Here is a 14445-nt window from a genome sequence, read left to right on the forward strand (position 1 = left end):
TAGCGAGAAGCTGGAAACCATCCAGATGTTCTGTGAGCCACAGGTAAACAGAACATGCATACTGTGGAATGCTACTTGGCAATAAAATGAAGGAACTGCTGATACATGTACAACTAGGATGATTCTCCAGGGAATTATGCTGAATGGAAAAAAATAATGGTTACCTACTGGTATGAGTTCATTTATGTGACATTCTTGATGGCAAAATTATATGAATGGTGAATATACAATGGATTAGCGGTTGCCAGGGGTGAAGGACTGGGGGTGGGAGGCATGAGGGAAGTGGCTGTGACTATAAAGGGGCCACTGGAGCAGTCCTTGTAGTGATGGAAAAGTTCTGAATCTTGACTGGATCGATGTCAATTTTCTGGTTGGGATATTATACTATTGGGGAAAACTGTGTAAAGGGTACATAGTGTCTCCGTATTATTATTATCACTATTTTTGAGGAAGGTGACAGGGACTACAGAAACTTAACTCAATCTTTATTTTTTTTTTAATTGAAGTGTAGTCGATTTACAATGTGTTAATTTCTGCTGTACAGCAAAGTGATTCACTTATATATTCTTTTTCATATTCTTTTTCTTTATGGTTTATTACAGGATATTGAATATAGTTCTCTGGCTCTATAGTAGGACCTTGTTGTTTATCTATTTTGTATATAATTGTTTGCATCTGCTAGTCCCAAACTCCTGATTTATCCCTCTACCACCCCATTTCCCCATTGGTAACTGTAAGTTTGTTTTCTATTTCTGTGAGTCTGTTTCTGTTTTGGAAATAAGTTCATTTGTGTCTTTTTTTTCTTTTAGATACCACATATAAGTGATATCATATGATATTTTTCTTTCTCTGTCTGACTTACTTCACTTAGCATGATAATCTCTAGGTCCATCCATGTTGCTGCAAATGGCATTATTTCATTCTTTTTTATGGCTGAGTAATATTCCACTGTATATACAGACCACCTCTTCTTTACCCATTCCTCTGTCAATGGACATTTAGATTGCTTCCATGTCTTGGCTACTGTAAATAGTGCTGCTATGAACATTGGGGTGCATGTATCTTTTCAAATTGTGGTTTTCTCCTTTCTTTCTTGTGCTATGGCAACATTCAGGGAGGATGAATAGTTTTAAAGCTGAAGACATCTGACCGCTAGTTCCTCAATGTAAATTGCTACAGCTCTTTAATAGGCAGCTGGGAAGAGAGAATCTGCCCAGCCTGGACTTTGTTGCTTCAAGTCTGAAAGGACCCCCACCCCCACCCCCGACACCCACCTAGCTAGAACTAATGCTTTCTCTGTGTAGCTGAGGACCTGGCTTCTGGTTGTGAGCCCAGAGCCTGTGGCAGATCTGGAGAGAAGATGCTGCCTCTCAAAGAGGCATCCACTCAACCCAGATGGCAGCATTGGGGCCCCTGAATGGACCTTCTGCATCTCAAGGAGCAGCAAAGGCTTTTCCCAGAACTGTAGCAGGAAGGGGGACCCCTTCCAGGGCCCAAGAGTGGGCTCTCGTCTAACACTTGGAAATGATTGTCAGAGGAGACGCACATGCTGACAAAGCAAGAGACTTTATTGGGAAGGGGCACCTGGGCGGAGAGCAGCAGGTGAGGGAACCCAGGAGAACTGCTTCGTAAATAAGGTCATTTGTGTCATATTTTAGATTCCACGTGTAAGTGAAATTATGTGGTATTTGTCTTTGTCTGACTTACTTCACTTAGTATGATCACCTCTGGGTCCATCCATATTGCTGCAAATGGCATTATTACATGGTTTTTCATGGCTGAGTAACATTCCATTGTATATATGTACCACATCTTCTTTATCCATCTATCTGTCAATGGACATTTAGGTTGCTTCCATGTCATGGCTATTGTAAATAGGGCTGCAATGAATATTGGGGTACATGTATATCTTCGAATTATAATTTTGTTTAGATATATGCCCAGGAGTAGAATTGCTGGATCATATGGTAAATCTATTTTTAGTTTTTTAGGGAGCCTCCATACTGTTTTCCATAGTGGCTGCACCAACTTATATTCCCACCATCTCTCTGTATTATTCTTAAAGCTGCAGATGAACCTGCAATTATCTCAAATTTAAAAGTTTAATTTCTAAAAAGCAAGAAGAATGCAAATTCATAGGGCTAAACCATGTTAGACACAAGGCCACTGGCTGACAGTAGGAATTCTCCCTGACAATTCCAGATGTGACCCAGTGTGAGTGTGTATCAGTTACCTGCTGCATGCTCCAAACAGGTGTGGGAAAACCTTTAAAAGTGGGATTCCAAGTTAAGTATGATGGGCACTGGTCTGGCATGTTATCCTGGTTCTGTCTCAAGCCCACTAGGTGACTGTGAATATAGTAGTTGGTTGCTTTAAGTAGCAAGTGACAGAATATGACACCATCTCATTCACACAAGTATTGTTACCTAATCCAACAGGAAGCAGGGAGGTGGGCAGCTGCAAGGCGGGTCAGCAGCGCTCACTTGGCCTTTCTGAAATTCCCTAAGTCGATCCCAGCAACTCAAGGCAACACTACCCGATACCATGTGTGCAAAGCAGAGAAAAGGGGATAGCAAACAAGGAACTTTTCCCTTGCATGTCCTTTGCTAATTGAGAAGGAAAATGATCACACAGTTTCCTAGTGGACTTTTTTGTTTCTTTGGCCAGAACTGGTCACATGCCTGCCTCTACCACTGATGACCAGTGGACGGACTCGTGATTCATTCCCTGTTGCTGGGCCCATCGCCACCCAGGAACAACTGGAACTCAGTTAGCAAGGAAGGATGGAGAGGGATGTTGGATGGCCCAGCAGCAGGCTGCCATGGTGGAACGCTGGCCCCTGGCCTGTGGAATGTTCTGGGCTTCTGTGCTGCTCCAGGTTTGGCTCTCCAGCCTGGGAGCGCCTCTCCAAGAGGGCTGGGGGGTGCTGGGCCTGGTGGGCAGGCCCAACCACAGCCCCTTATCCATCCAGCCAATGAGAGTGTTTCCATCAAACGAAAATGGGGTATCTGGGGCTTCCTCGGCCCGACCTCTGGCCCAGATATTTGCCCACCGCCTGCATCTCTCAGCTGGAGAGACAGATGCTTCCGGCTCCTCAGAAAGATTGTGCAGCAATAAGGGGCCTGCGAGGCGGCCTGAGGACGGTGTGACGGATAAGCATCCATGAGATGAGCAGCATGAGGACGGCGCGAGCTGATTGTTGGCAAGTCCGCCTTCTCTCTTCATTCTTCATCCGTCCCCCGGGGAGCTAGAAAACGGCCAGGTTCATCCCGCACGTGTGGTTTAATAGTATAAGTGCCCGTTAGATTTCTCCTGCAATTCAGGGACCACGTCTGGTTGGCTGTCTCGGCCAGCTTTAGGATATTGGTTCGAAAAAGGGTCATAAATTTTATTTTCAATTTTGTTTCTGTGGCGTTTATCCTTTAATGTGCCCCCGCAGACTTGCCGGGCCTTACGGTCAGGTTACGGAGAGGAGTCCTCTGCCCCATGGGGGGATCTGCAGCCTCGGAGACAGCCCCCCTCCCTTCGTGGTGTCAGCCAGTTTGGGGTCTAAGTTGTGTGTGGACTGGGGCTGCAGGTGCGGACGCTGTGCCTTCCGGCTCAGTGGAGGATGCTACCCCTGATCCTTCTTCCTGGTGGGGCGGGGAGGCCCACCCTGGGGCTGCAGGTCTGACACGTGACCCAGGCCCAGCCAATCAGAGGACTCAGCCCTGTGTAAGGGGCGGGGCAAGGAAGCTGGGCCAAATGCTGGCCTTGGTGGGAGCTGCTGGGCTGCGGGCTGCCAATCCCCTGGTGCAGCTGTGCCCAAAGCTAGATGCCCCGCCGAAGCCCTGCTACACAAGGCAGTAAGCTCCCCACCTGACTGACCCCTTTTAACCTTGAAAGGTATTTGGAATTGGTATTGTCTCTTGCAACTGAAAGAGTCCTTTGGATACTGATGTCCCCAGGGCATCAACAATTGGCCCCCGCCCCCCTGGGGCGGTATTTGAAGGGCTGGCGGCCACTTCTCAGCCCTGCTACTGCACACCTTGCCAGCACCGCACAAGGGCGATCTTTCCTGCCCCCCACCCCCCTCAGTTTTCTCTTATATAAAACGAGCTGCCTACCCTGGAGATGTGCGGGAGTGAGGTGAGAAATGAAGTGACACGAGGCTGTCTGTAGTCTGTGACCGTCAGCTCCCTTCCCTGCGTTGGGGCTTCTTGTGTCCTTGGGTTCCCCCCAAAGTACTTCCACCCTGATCCGCTCCTGTGCACTTAATGTCGTAGGGCCCCTGTGGCTTCTGCATTGCTCAGCAAAGTAACCGAGGCTCACACCTGCACAGGAAAGCGCATCTGTCCCTGCCTTCAAGGACAAGTTACTAGTTATTATGACCAGTACGACTTCTCCTTCCCGCTCTCCTTCCCTCCCCCCCACCCTGCGTGCGCGTGCACGCGCACACACACACACACGTACACACACACACACTTGGGAGGGGGAGGGCATCGTACAAAATTACTTATGGATTCAAAGAAGTGGATAGTGGTGAGGAAGGGGGGCAGCCGCTGACGACAGGGTCCCGTCCGGGGTGGGCACCGTGGGGCTGTGGCACATGTCCTTTGCCTCCATCTCTCCATCGCAGCCTCTTGGGGGTGCATTTCTCAGGCTCACTTGCTTCTGACGGTCAGTAAGGGTGTGGCAATTCAGTGCATGACACTTGGAAAGGGAGGTGAGGCTGAGGCCCGGCTGCTGCTGCTTCCGTTCTGATCTGCTGGTGAGCACAGTACAAGAGGCATTTGGGTTTTCTGCATCGGTGGAAGCAACGGCCTCATGCTTGCAAGAGGTAGGCAGAGGGCATCCGCGTAGCAAGTGTGGTCGTGGCTGAGAGCCGAGAGGCACGTGGGCTTCCTCCTCCTCCCCAACTTCCTGGTGGCGATGGTGCCAGAGGTGGAGCTCACCTGGTGTCCAGTTCCGCGTGGAGAACGAACCCCAAAGCCACGCCTCTAGCCCAGAGGGTTCTGTGCACTCCTAACACCCTCTGTGAACTCCCCTCTGTGTAAACCTGTGAGGGTGTTTTCTGTGATTACACCTGAGCCATGTCGTGGGGTCACACAAAGGACGATGCAGAAGCCATTAAACTTGAGGGAAAGAACTATTTCAGAGGACTCGGAGCTCTGAAGGACCACGTAGGAGCAAGAATCCGGGCGGGTTTGGCGGCGCCTTGGGTGATGCTGACGGGGAAAGGTAGATGGTGCAGCCTTTCAAAGAGCAGTTCTGGAGAGATGACCCTGAACCATGTTCTGGGTGCAGCCCCAGGATGTGGGCTGCCCCTTCCTCCTGCCCTTTAACTTGGAGGAGGCAGCAGCCCCCATCCAAGAAGACAGTGCAGTGTGGAGATCCTGGGGAGACCTCGGGCTTGTTTAGGCCCAGGAGTGGAAGGAGGCTGAGGAGAAAGGATTGAGGGCAGAGGGGAGATGATTTCCCACAGAACAGGACTTGTTCAGGCCAGGGAGGAAGGGTTCGTGGAAGGACCTGGGTGGGTGCTGGGAGCAAGGAGACGTGGGTCTGCAGCGCCCCCCCATGGTGCAGCCAGGGGCTGGACCGGGAGAATGAAGACAATGGCGTTGTCTGTGCCCGGGATGGTTCTTCTCTGCCAACTGCTGGTTAGAAGTCAGCTCTGGGGCTGGGAATAAGCCCAGCCATGCATAATTTGAATAGATAAGCCCTCAAATAAAATGAAGTGGAAATGGTTTCACTTGCTGTTCTCCTATGGTTAATTATAGATGATTAAATTCGTCCATCATTTTTCCATTTGTTGTTACTTTTTTTCTTCCTGGTGAATTTACACTGTGATTTTTTAAAAGATTTTGCAGGGCAAGATGTGGTAGGGAGAAATGGTGCTGTTGTTACTGCCCTATCCCTGTTGGGTCCACCTGCTGGTGCTCTGGGGGAGGCGTGTGTATCTGGGTGAGGGGGGTCCGGGTCAGGGTCAGGAGAGCTGGGATACAGCTGGAGGATGGGGATTCTCTGCCTCCGGAGCAGGGTGGTGAAGGATGGAGTGGGGAGGGTTGGGAAGGAAGCAGGACTGGCGACTTTTGTCCTAAGCATCCACTCCACTTGCCCCCCACCACCAGCCATGGTGGGACACCCCTGGTCCTGCCACCTGAGCCTCCTGCCAGCCTTCCTCGCTGGAAGGCTTAGAGCCATGCAGGCCTGCTTCTCGCCAGCCCTGCCGCCCGGCGCTGCGCTGGCGGAGCAGCCAGATGAGCCCTTCAGCTCCCATTTCATTTCCGAGGGTCTCTCCTTGGCTGTCCCACCCTTTCTGTCGCCCTCCAGTCCCACCGCCCATTTCGGTTTTTCCATCTGATGAGTCTCTGGAGTTTCACTTACATTTTGATGCTGAGATTCTTTTCATGCATTTATAAGCAGTTGGAGATCTTTTGTGAATTGCCTGTTTATACCCTTTCTCCATCTTGTAGTAAGCTGTTTCTTCTTTGGTGATACCCAGAGCCTCTTTATATGTTATGGCCATTAACCCTTTGTCTACTGAATATGGCAAATATTTTCTCTCAGCCTGTCTCTTATCTTTTTCTTTTTGTTAGTGACAGGGTTTTTGGGGGTAGTAAACGGATTTATATTTTGATATATAAATCTCTCCATCTTTTCTTTCTATGAATCCTGAGTTTTGGCTCTTGGTTAGGAAGTCCTTCCCCATCCCAAGATTATAAAAATATTATACTTTCCTCTGATTCTTTTGTGGTTTTGATTTCTTCATGTAGAGTTTTAGCCTATCTGGAATTTACTTTGGAGTGTGGTGTGTGAGGTAGGGATCAAAGCTATTTTTTCTACAAAACATCTGGACACTATTGATGAGTCCATTTCTTCTCACTGTTATTATTCAATATTGGAATTCTATTAATGTAATTTACTGTCATATTAAGGGGAAGATACATATTTATCTTGGTACATTTCTTTTGTTTTAAAAGCTTAATTCTTTTTTTTTTTTAATTTACTTATTTTTTCTTTATTTTTGGCTGCATTGGGTCTTTGTTGCTGTGCATGGGCTTCCTCCAGTTGCAGCCAGCGGGGGCCACTCTCAGCTGCGGTGCGCCGGCCTCTCATTGTGGTGGCCCCTCCCACTGTGGAACACGGGCTCTAGGCGCGTGGGCCTCAGCAGTTGTGATTCGCGAGCTCCAGAGTGCAGGCTCAGTAGCTGTGGTGCACGGGCCCAGCCGCTCCGCAGCATGTGTGATCCTCCAGGACCAGGGCTCAAACCTGTGTCCCCTGCATTGGCAGCAGACTCTCAACCACTGTGCCACCAGGGAAGCCCTTGGTACATTTCTTCAATTAAAAAACCTGACACCCAACCTGATAAAAATCCTCAGTAAGCTAATAATACAATGAAACTTCCTCAACCTAAAAAAAAAGACACAACAATTTGTCACAGATGTTCCCCACACTAATGCAAAATGTTAAAAATTACAGGAATTGGTGGAGAGCAAGGGGTTTGTGGGAACTCTCTGTACTTTCCACTCAATTTTCTTTCTGTAAAAATTAAAACAGCTTAAAAAAATTTTTTTTTAAAGATCAAATTTATAGAGAGAATGTTTTGCTTATCTCTTTTAAATTTTATTTATTTATTTATTTATGGCTGTGTTGGGTCTTAGTTCCTGTGCAAGGGCTTTCTCCAGTTGTGGCAAGTGGGGGCCACTCTTCATCGCAGTGCGCGGGCCTCTCACTATCGCGGCCTCTCTTGTTGCAGAGCACAGGCTCCAGACACGCAGGCTCAGCAATTGTGGCTCACGGGCCCAGCTGCTCTGTGGCATGTGGGATCTTCCGGGACCAGGGCTCGAACCCATGTCCCCTGAATTGGAAGGCGGATTCTTAACCACTGCGCCACCAGGGAAGCCCAGCTTAAAAATTTTTAAACGTATAAAATAAAAAACCAAGCCACAGCAAACATATTCAGTAGAGACACTTTGTAAGCATTCTGATTAAAATCAGAACAAGATATTTAAGTGATATCAGTACCTCATCTATATCATTTCTTGTTCTAGCAAACGTAACCTGTGTTTCTGGATCCCTTACTCTGTGAAAAGAGGACGTCACACCTCTGCTTACACCCAGTTCTGCTTCCCAGCCTCTGTCAGTGCATCTCTCCACATACACTGTCAAGACTGATAAAGATTATCTGTTGCTTTGTTTGTAGATTGATTCTCAGAGGTGAAAACCAACAGACAAGCAAAAAAACCAAGCCAAGTCATGTGCCAGAATTATGTTTCCTTCTTTACCGGTCTACTGTCGGTATCCTCGGGTCTTTGAAAAAAAAAGTTTCACATGGACTGTGTTTCATGCTATGAGTTACTCGAAATCATGATAGATATTTTGGTCTGTTTCATATTTGGATCATATCTTTTATGTTCAGTTTGTCTTTCTTTTGGAAAGAAGACACATCCGCCTCATTCAACAAATGCCTGCAGTTTCCAGCTTCCTACACTTCTATGTGGCTTAGTCCATTTCATCCTTATTCTCGGGTCCTACCTGAATCCTGTGCTAATTTGAATCAGGTGCTTCATATGTAGATTGCAACTCTCCACCCTTTGGCCATCCATGGAGCCCCTGGATGCCCCTCTGCTTCCGCCTCACACGCTGTGCCCTTGTCACAACTCCAGTGTCTGGGCGTGCAGTGCCCTTTCTTCCCTGGTCCTCCCTCCCAGGGCCTCTGACCTGCTCCAGCCTAGAGCTCACTGCTCAAATGTGGTCCTGGGGCTTCTCCTGACTGCAGTTCTGGGTTTGGACCCATTGTTTCCTGGAGTCTCTGTTTTCCCTTTTCTTGGTTCCTTCTCTTATTCTGCTGGAGTATTCTCTTTTATTATTTCCTAAGGAAAAAATGCATGAGAGCTTAACTTTTCGTTCACAGGTATCCAAAAATGTCTTTGGTGCATTCTCCCACTGGAGGGTCACTTTGGCTGGACTTTTAGACTGAAGCCATTTTCGCTCAGTGTCGCAGGCTTCGCTCCGCGGTGTGCCAGCATCCTGCAGGGCTGCCAGTCCATGCTTGCCTGGCTCTCATTCCTTTGAGGACCATCTCTTTTTCCCCTCTGGAAGCTTTTTGGAATTTTCTCTTGATCCTGGCTCTTCTAATAATTCATCATTTGTGGTTAGATATGGATCTTTGTATCATTCAGGATGCTTTCAGCTCCCTGAATAGGGCTTCCAACATATGGCAACTTGAAAGGTAAGGAGATGTACTGGCTCATATAATAACACGTCCCAAAGTGGGGCAGTTCCAGAGTTGGCTCATCAGGGCCCCACCTTCTCTCCATCTTCTCTCTCTGCTGACCTTGACACGTCAAAAGGGCTGCAGTGACTCCAGGCATCCCCTTGCCCTGCAGTGTTCAGAGTAGGAGAGGGACACTCTTGTCCTTGTGTCTTATTTTAAGAACTAAGAAATCCATCACAGACTCCCTCCTGGGAGACTTTTCCTGTATCTCATCGGCCAGAACTGGGTCACATGCCTCTCCCTGTGCCTGTGACGAGAATTACCGGGATTGAATTAGACCAATACAGAGCCAGTCTCTGGGGCTGGGGCTGGGGCTGCACAGAGGAGCATGAAGACAGAAAAAAAAGGAGGAATCATGATTTGGTTGTAAAGAAGAAAGAGGGAGGAATGGCTGTCGAGTAACGGGCCATTTCTTCAATTTTTATTTCATACTTTCAAATATAAAAATTTAAAATTCTGATACCAATCATCTCAAAACCATGCAAAGCAACCCAAAATGTTTACAAGTATTTCTCTTGAGTTTTTCTTCTTTAAACAATGATGTGATTAACATAACATGATTTTCTTGGATGAGAGGTATATATAGACATATGTACAGACAGACAGATAATAGAGACCCAGAACCAATTCAGTGGTAAGTGCATCACTGTTAATTCATCTGTCCCATCTCTGTACCCTTAACAGGAACAGAGGATGGCATTGCTCAGTGGGAAGAGTTTTCTGTTTTCAAACTGCGGAAGATAAGGTTCTGCCTCAGGCCCACGAGGGCCTGCACTGTCTGTGGTCAGGGCACCAGGTCTCACTGCTCGCATGTGTCTGCTCTTGTTCTGAAAGCTTGACCCCGGCTCCTTTGGGGGAGGGGACATTGAGCTTGACCCCCACACAGTGCGTCCGTGCCTCGGAAGGAGAAAAGCCCTGCTGTGCACACAGCCTCAAGGGTGAAGGGACACCCTTCTTGTTACCGGTGGTTAGACTGCTTCAGTCTGAAAGTTTGGGGGGTGACTCTTCAAGAGGAACAAATGCCCTTAGGCCTTTTGATTTAATTTTCCTGAGCTGGCTTCAGAGAGCTCTGTGGTGAGAATCACCCCTGGAGAACCGGGTATTCAGCTGTTTCACCCTGAACTCTTGTCTCCTATAAATCTAGGACACTTTCTGGCATTGTTTTTTGAGAAGTACTATACCTGAACTTGATTGTAGAGTGATAGAGAGCATGAGAGAGAACCTGAGATTCTTTGAATAAAGATTATGCATTCTTTTATATGACCATGGGATAATTCTCACTTTTCTAACAAAATACTACGCATATTTTTTTAATCAAAAAGTTTACTTAGGCTAATAATGAAAAACAGCTTTTTCCTGCCTCATCTGTGAAACTTCTAATTTTCACTCCTCTGAGGCAAATGTTTTTAACTCTTTTTTTTTTTTCCTGGTATTTGTATCCATATTTCTATACAACTTGATCACACTGCTATTTCTTGAGTATTTAGTTTTAGATATTATTTATTGATAATTAATCTTTCTCCACTCCTTGTCCACAGACACACATGTCAATATTGCGATATCAGTTTCTAGGTATGTGTATATTTATATCCACATTTTGAGCCTGCAACTGTTATTCACAACAAGTCATGTACTGTGCTATGCTTACTTGTTTTTTCTTTGCTCAGCTTTCTGTCTTTCTAGATTAAAAAAAATTTTTTTTAATAAATTTATTTATTTATTTATTTATTTATGGCTGCACTGGGTCCTCATTGCTGCGCCTGGGCTTTCTCTAGTTGCAGCGAGCGGGGGCTACTCTTTGTTGCGGTGTGTAGGCTTCTCATTGCAGTGGCTTCTCTTGTTGCAGAGCACAGGCTCTAGGCGCTCGGGCTTCAGTAGTTGTGACACATGCACGCTAGAGCGCAGGCTCAGTAGTTGTGGCTCACGGGCTTAGTTGCTCCATGGCATGTGGGATCTTCCCGGACCAGGGCTCGAACCCGTGTCCCCTGAATTGGCAGGCAGATTCTTTTTTTTTTTTTTTTTTAAACATCTTTATTGAAGTATAATTGCTTTGCAATGGTGTGTTAGTTTCTGCTTTATAACAAAGTGAATCAGTTATACATATACATATGTTACCATATCTCTTCCCTCTTGCATCTCCCTCCCTCCCACCCTCCCCATCCCACCCCTCTAGGTGGTCACAAAGCACCGTGCTGATCTCCCTGTGCTATGCGGCTGCTTCCCACTAGCTATCTATTTTGCATTTGGTAGTGTATATATGTCCATGACACTCTCTCATCCTGTCACATCTCACCCCTCTCCCTCCCCATATCCTCAAGTCCATTCTCTAGTAGGTCTGTGTCTTTATTCCCATCTTGCCACTAGGTTCTTCATGGCCTTTTTTTTTTTTCCCTTAGATTCCATATATATGTGTTAGCATACTGTATTTGTTTTTCTCTTTCTGACTTACTTCACTCTGTATGACAGACTCTAGGTCCATCCACCTCACTACAAATACCTCCATTTCATTTCTTTTTATGGCTGAGTAATATTCCATTGTATATATGTGCCACATCTTCTTTATCCATTCTTCTGTCGATGGACATTTAGGTTGCTTCCATGTCCTGGCTATTGTAAATAGAGCTGCAATGAACATTTTGGTACATGACTCTTTTTGAACTATGGTTTTCTCAGGGTATATGCCCAGTAGTGGGATTGCTGGGTCGTATGGTAGTTCTATTTGTAGTTTTTTAAGGAACTTCCATACTCTTCTCCATAGTGGCTGTATCAGTTTACATTCCCACCAACAGTGGCAGGCAGATTCTTAACCACTGCTGCACCAGAGAAGCTCTTAAAATTTTTTGAATGTTTCCATTTGCTTTCCCATTTGTTCTCTATATAGTAATCACTAATTTATCACCAAAATGATTATAAAATTCTTTCGAGTATGTTCAGACCATCCACGCCAGCTCCATTCTCGAACTGGCGACGTCTTTCTCAGACGCCCTGTCTGCTGCTCTAATCTGGCCTTATCACCGCCAGCCGCTGCACAGCTGTCATCCTGGGGCTTTAATATCATCCTTGGCGTTCCCTTTGACTCTCTCTTATGTTGAAGCTCCTGTTTTCTGAATCTCCAGAAATCTATGTTCTCAACTTACATATCCCTTTTTAATTGAAATATAGTTCATATACCATAAAATTCACCCTTTTGAAGTGTACAATTCAGTGTTTTATTATATTCACAGAACCGTGCTTCTGTCTAATTCCAGAATATTTTCATCACCCCCAAAATAAACCCCAAACCCGTCAGCAGTCATTCCCCTTTCCTTTCTCCCTCCAGACCCTGGAAACCACTAATCCACTTTCTGTCTCTGTGGATTTGCTTATTCTGGACATTTCAAATAAATAGAGCCATACAACATGTGGCCTTTTTTGTCTGGCTTCTTTCACTTAGCATGTTTTTTGAGGTTCATCTATATTGTAGCATGGATCCGTATCTCATTCCTTACATAGCTGAATAATACTCCATTGAATTGATATAGCACATTTAGTTCACCCATTCATCAGTGGAATGGCGTTGGGATTGTTTCCACTTTTTGACTGTTATGAATAATGCTGCTATGAAATTCGTGTGCAAGTTTTTGTGTGGATGTATGTTTTTCTGTTCTTTTGGGTAAGTATAAGTATACTAACCCAAGTATACTTGACCTTCAAGTAAGCGTAAGTATACACTTATTCATTTTGATAAGGTACATCCTTCAGCAGCTTCCTGAGAAAGGATGAATAGCAGCACGTTTTGGGTACCTTGAATATTTGCAAATGCCTTTATTGTACCCTTACCCTTGGTTGACAGTTTGAGTATAGACTTATCAGGTGGAAACTGTTCCCTCAGAATTTTGAAGGCATTTTCTCCATTGCCTTCTACCTTCCAGTGTTGCCACTGAGAAGTCCACTGTCGTTTTTATTCCAGATTCTTTTTATGTGACCATTTTTTTCATCTTTGAAAGTTTATAAAAACTTCTCTTTTCCCATAGTATTCTGATATTTCCAAGTGATGTCCCTAGTGTAGTATTTTTCCCATTTATTATAGTGAAAATTTAGTGGAAACTTTTAATCTGGAAACTCATCTTTTAAGTCTGGGAAATTTTTCTGTACTATGTCTTTGGCAATTTCTTTCTCTTTTTCTCCTTTATTCTTCTTGATGTGTTAATTACTGAGGTTTAGACTTCCTGGATTGATGCTCTGTGTCAGTTAGCTGTGTAGTAAACTACCGCCAAATGTAGTGGCTTGAAACAACCACCACTAATTTAGCTGAAGATTCTGGAGGTCAGCAGTTTGGTGTGGGCCTCGCTGTGCAGTCTCTCTCGTCTTGGCTGGGCTCATTCATGCGTCCCTGGTCAGCTGCTGGGCTTGCTGGTGGTTGGCTGGTGTCAGATGGTCTCAGCTAAGACAGCTCCTCCCCCACATGCTCTCTAGTCTTCAAGACAGCAAGTCTGGGGCTGTTCACATGGCGGCCACGTAGGGGTCTGGGGAAACAAGCAGGAGTGTACAAGGCTTGTGTGTCACTTCCGCCACATTCTACTGGCTAAAGCAAATTCCAAGGCCAGCCCGATTCAAGGGGAGGGGGAAGAGATGCCACCTTTGTAGGCTGGAGCTGCAGTCTCATTGCATAGGGGATGTGCTTTGCCCTGAATGTTTGTGTCCTCCTAAAAATTCATATGTTGAAACCCTGATCCCCAAAGTGATGGCATTTAGAAATGGGCCTTTGGAGAGGTGATTAGGTCATGAGGGTGGAGCTCTCATGATGGGGTTAGTGACCTAATAAAAAGAGACATGAGGAATCTTGATTCAGCTCTGTCTCTCCCACGTGAGGATACAAGGAGAAGACATCCATCTACGAACCAGGAAGCAGGTCCTCACCAGACACCAGATCTGCTGGGACCTTGGTCTTGGATGTCCAGCCTCTAGAACTGTGGGAAGTAAGTGTTTGTTGTTAAGCTGCCCAGCCTGTGGCATTTTGGCTGTAGCAGCCCGAGCTGACAGGGACAGCGTGGACTCAGGGAGTGTGGAGCATGGTGGCTGTCTTTGTAATAGGCCACATGTTCCCGTGTGCTGCTTCTCTACTTTTATTTTTCTTGAAATATTTCTCCACTTGACCCTTCAAGCCTTCTGTTGAGTTTTTAATTTCTACTATTGTATTTGTAATT

At 46.1% G+C, this 14445-nt stretch overlaps 1 protein-coding gene across 14 annotated transcripts in view; it reads left to right on the forward strand.

Moving 5' to 3' along the window:
• The window catches only part of TM2D3 (TM2 domain containing 3), a 190475-nt gene that overhangs the window by 49104 nt on the left and 126926 nt on the right, over positions 1–14445 (forward strand). Inside the window, exon 6 of one of the 14 annotated variants that reach the window (XM_082386103.1) lies at positions 10798–10831. The exons of 10 other annotated variants lie outside the window; for them this stretch is intronic. In XM_082386103.1, the coding sequence (XP_082242229.1) occupies positions 10798–10831 (34 nt within the window). Of the gene's footprint in view, positions 1–10797; positions 11398–14110; positions 14441–14445 lie in introns of those variants that run through there. 3 more of the 14 variants (XM_082386100.1, XM_082386107.1, XM_082386104.1) reach the window with 3 other exon arrangements.

The sequence above is a fragment of the Balaenoptera borealis genome (assembly GCF_965194805.1).
Source record: "Balaenoptera borealis genome assembly, chromosome: 3".
NCBI classification, from domain to species: Eukaryota; Metazoa; Chordata; class Mammalia; order Artiodactyla; family Balaenopteridae; genus Balaenoptera; species Balaenoptera borealis.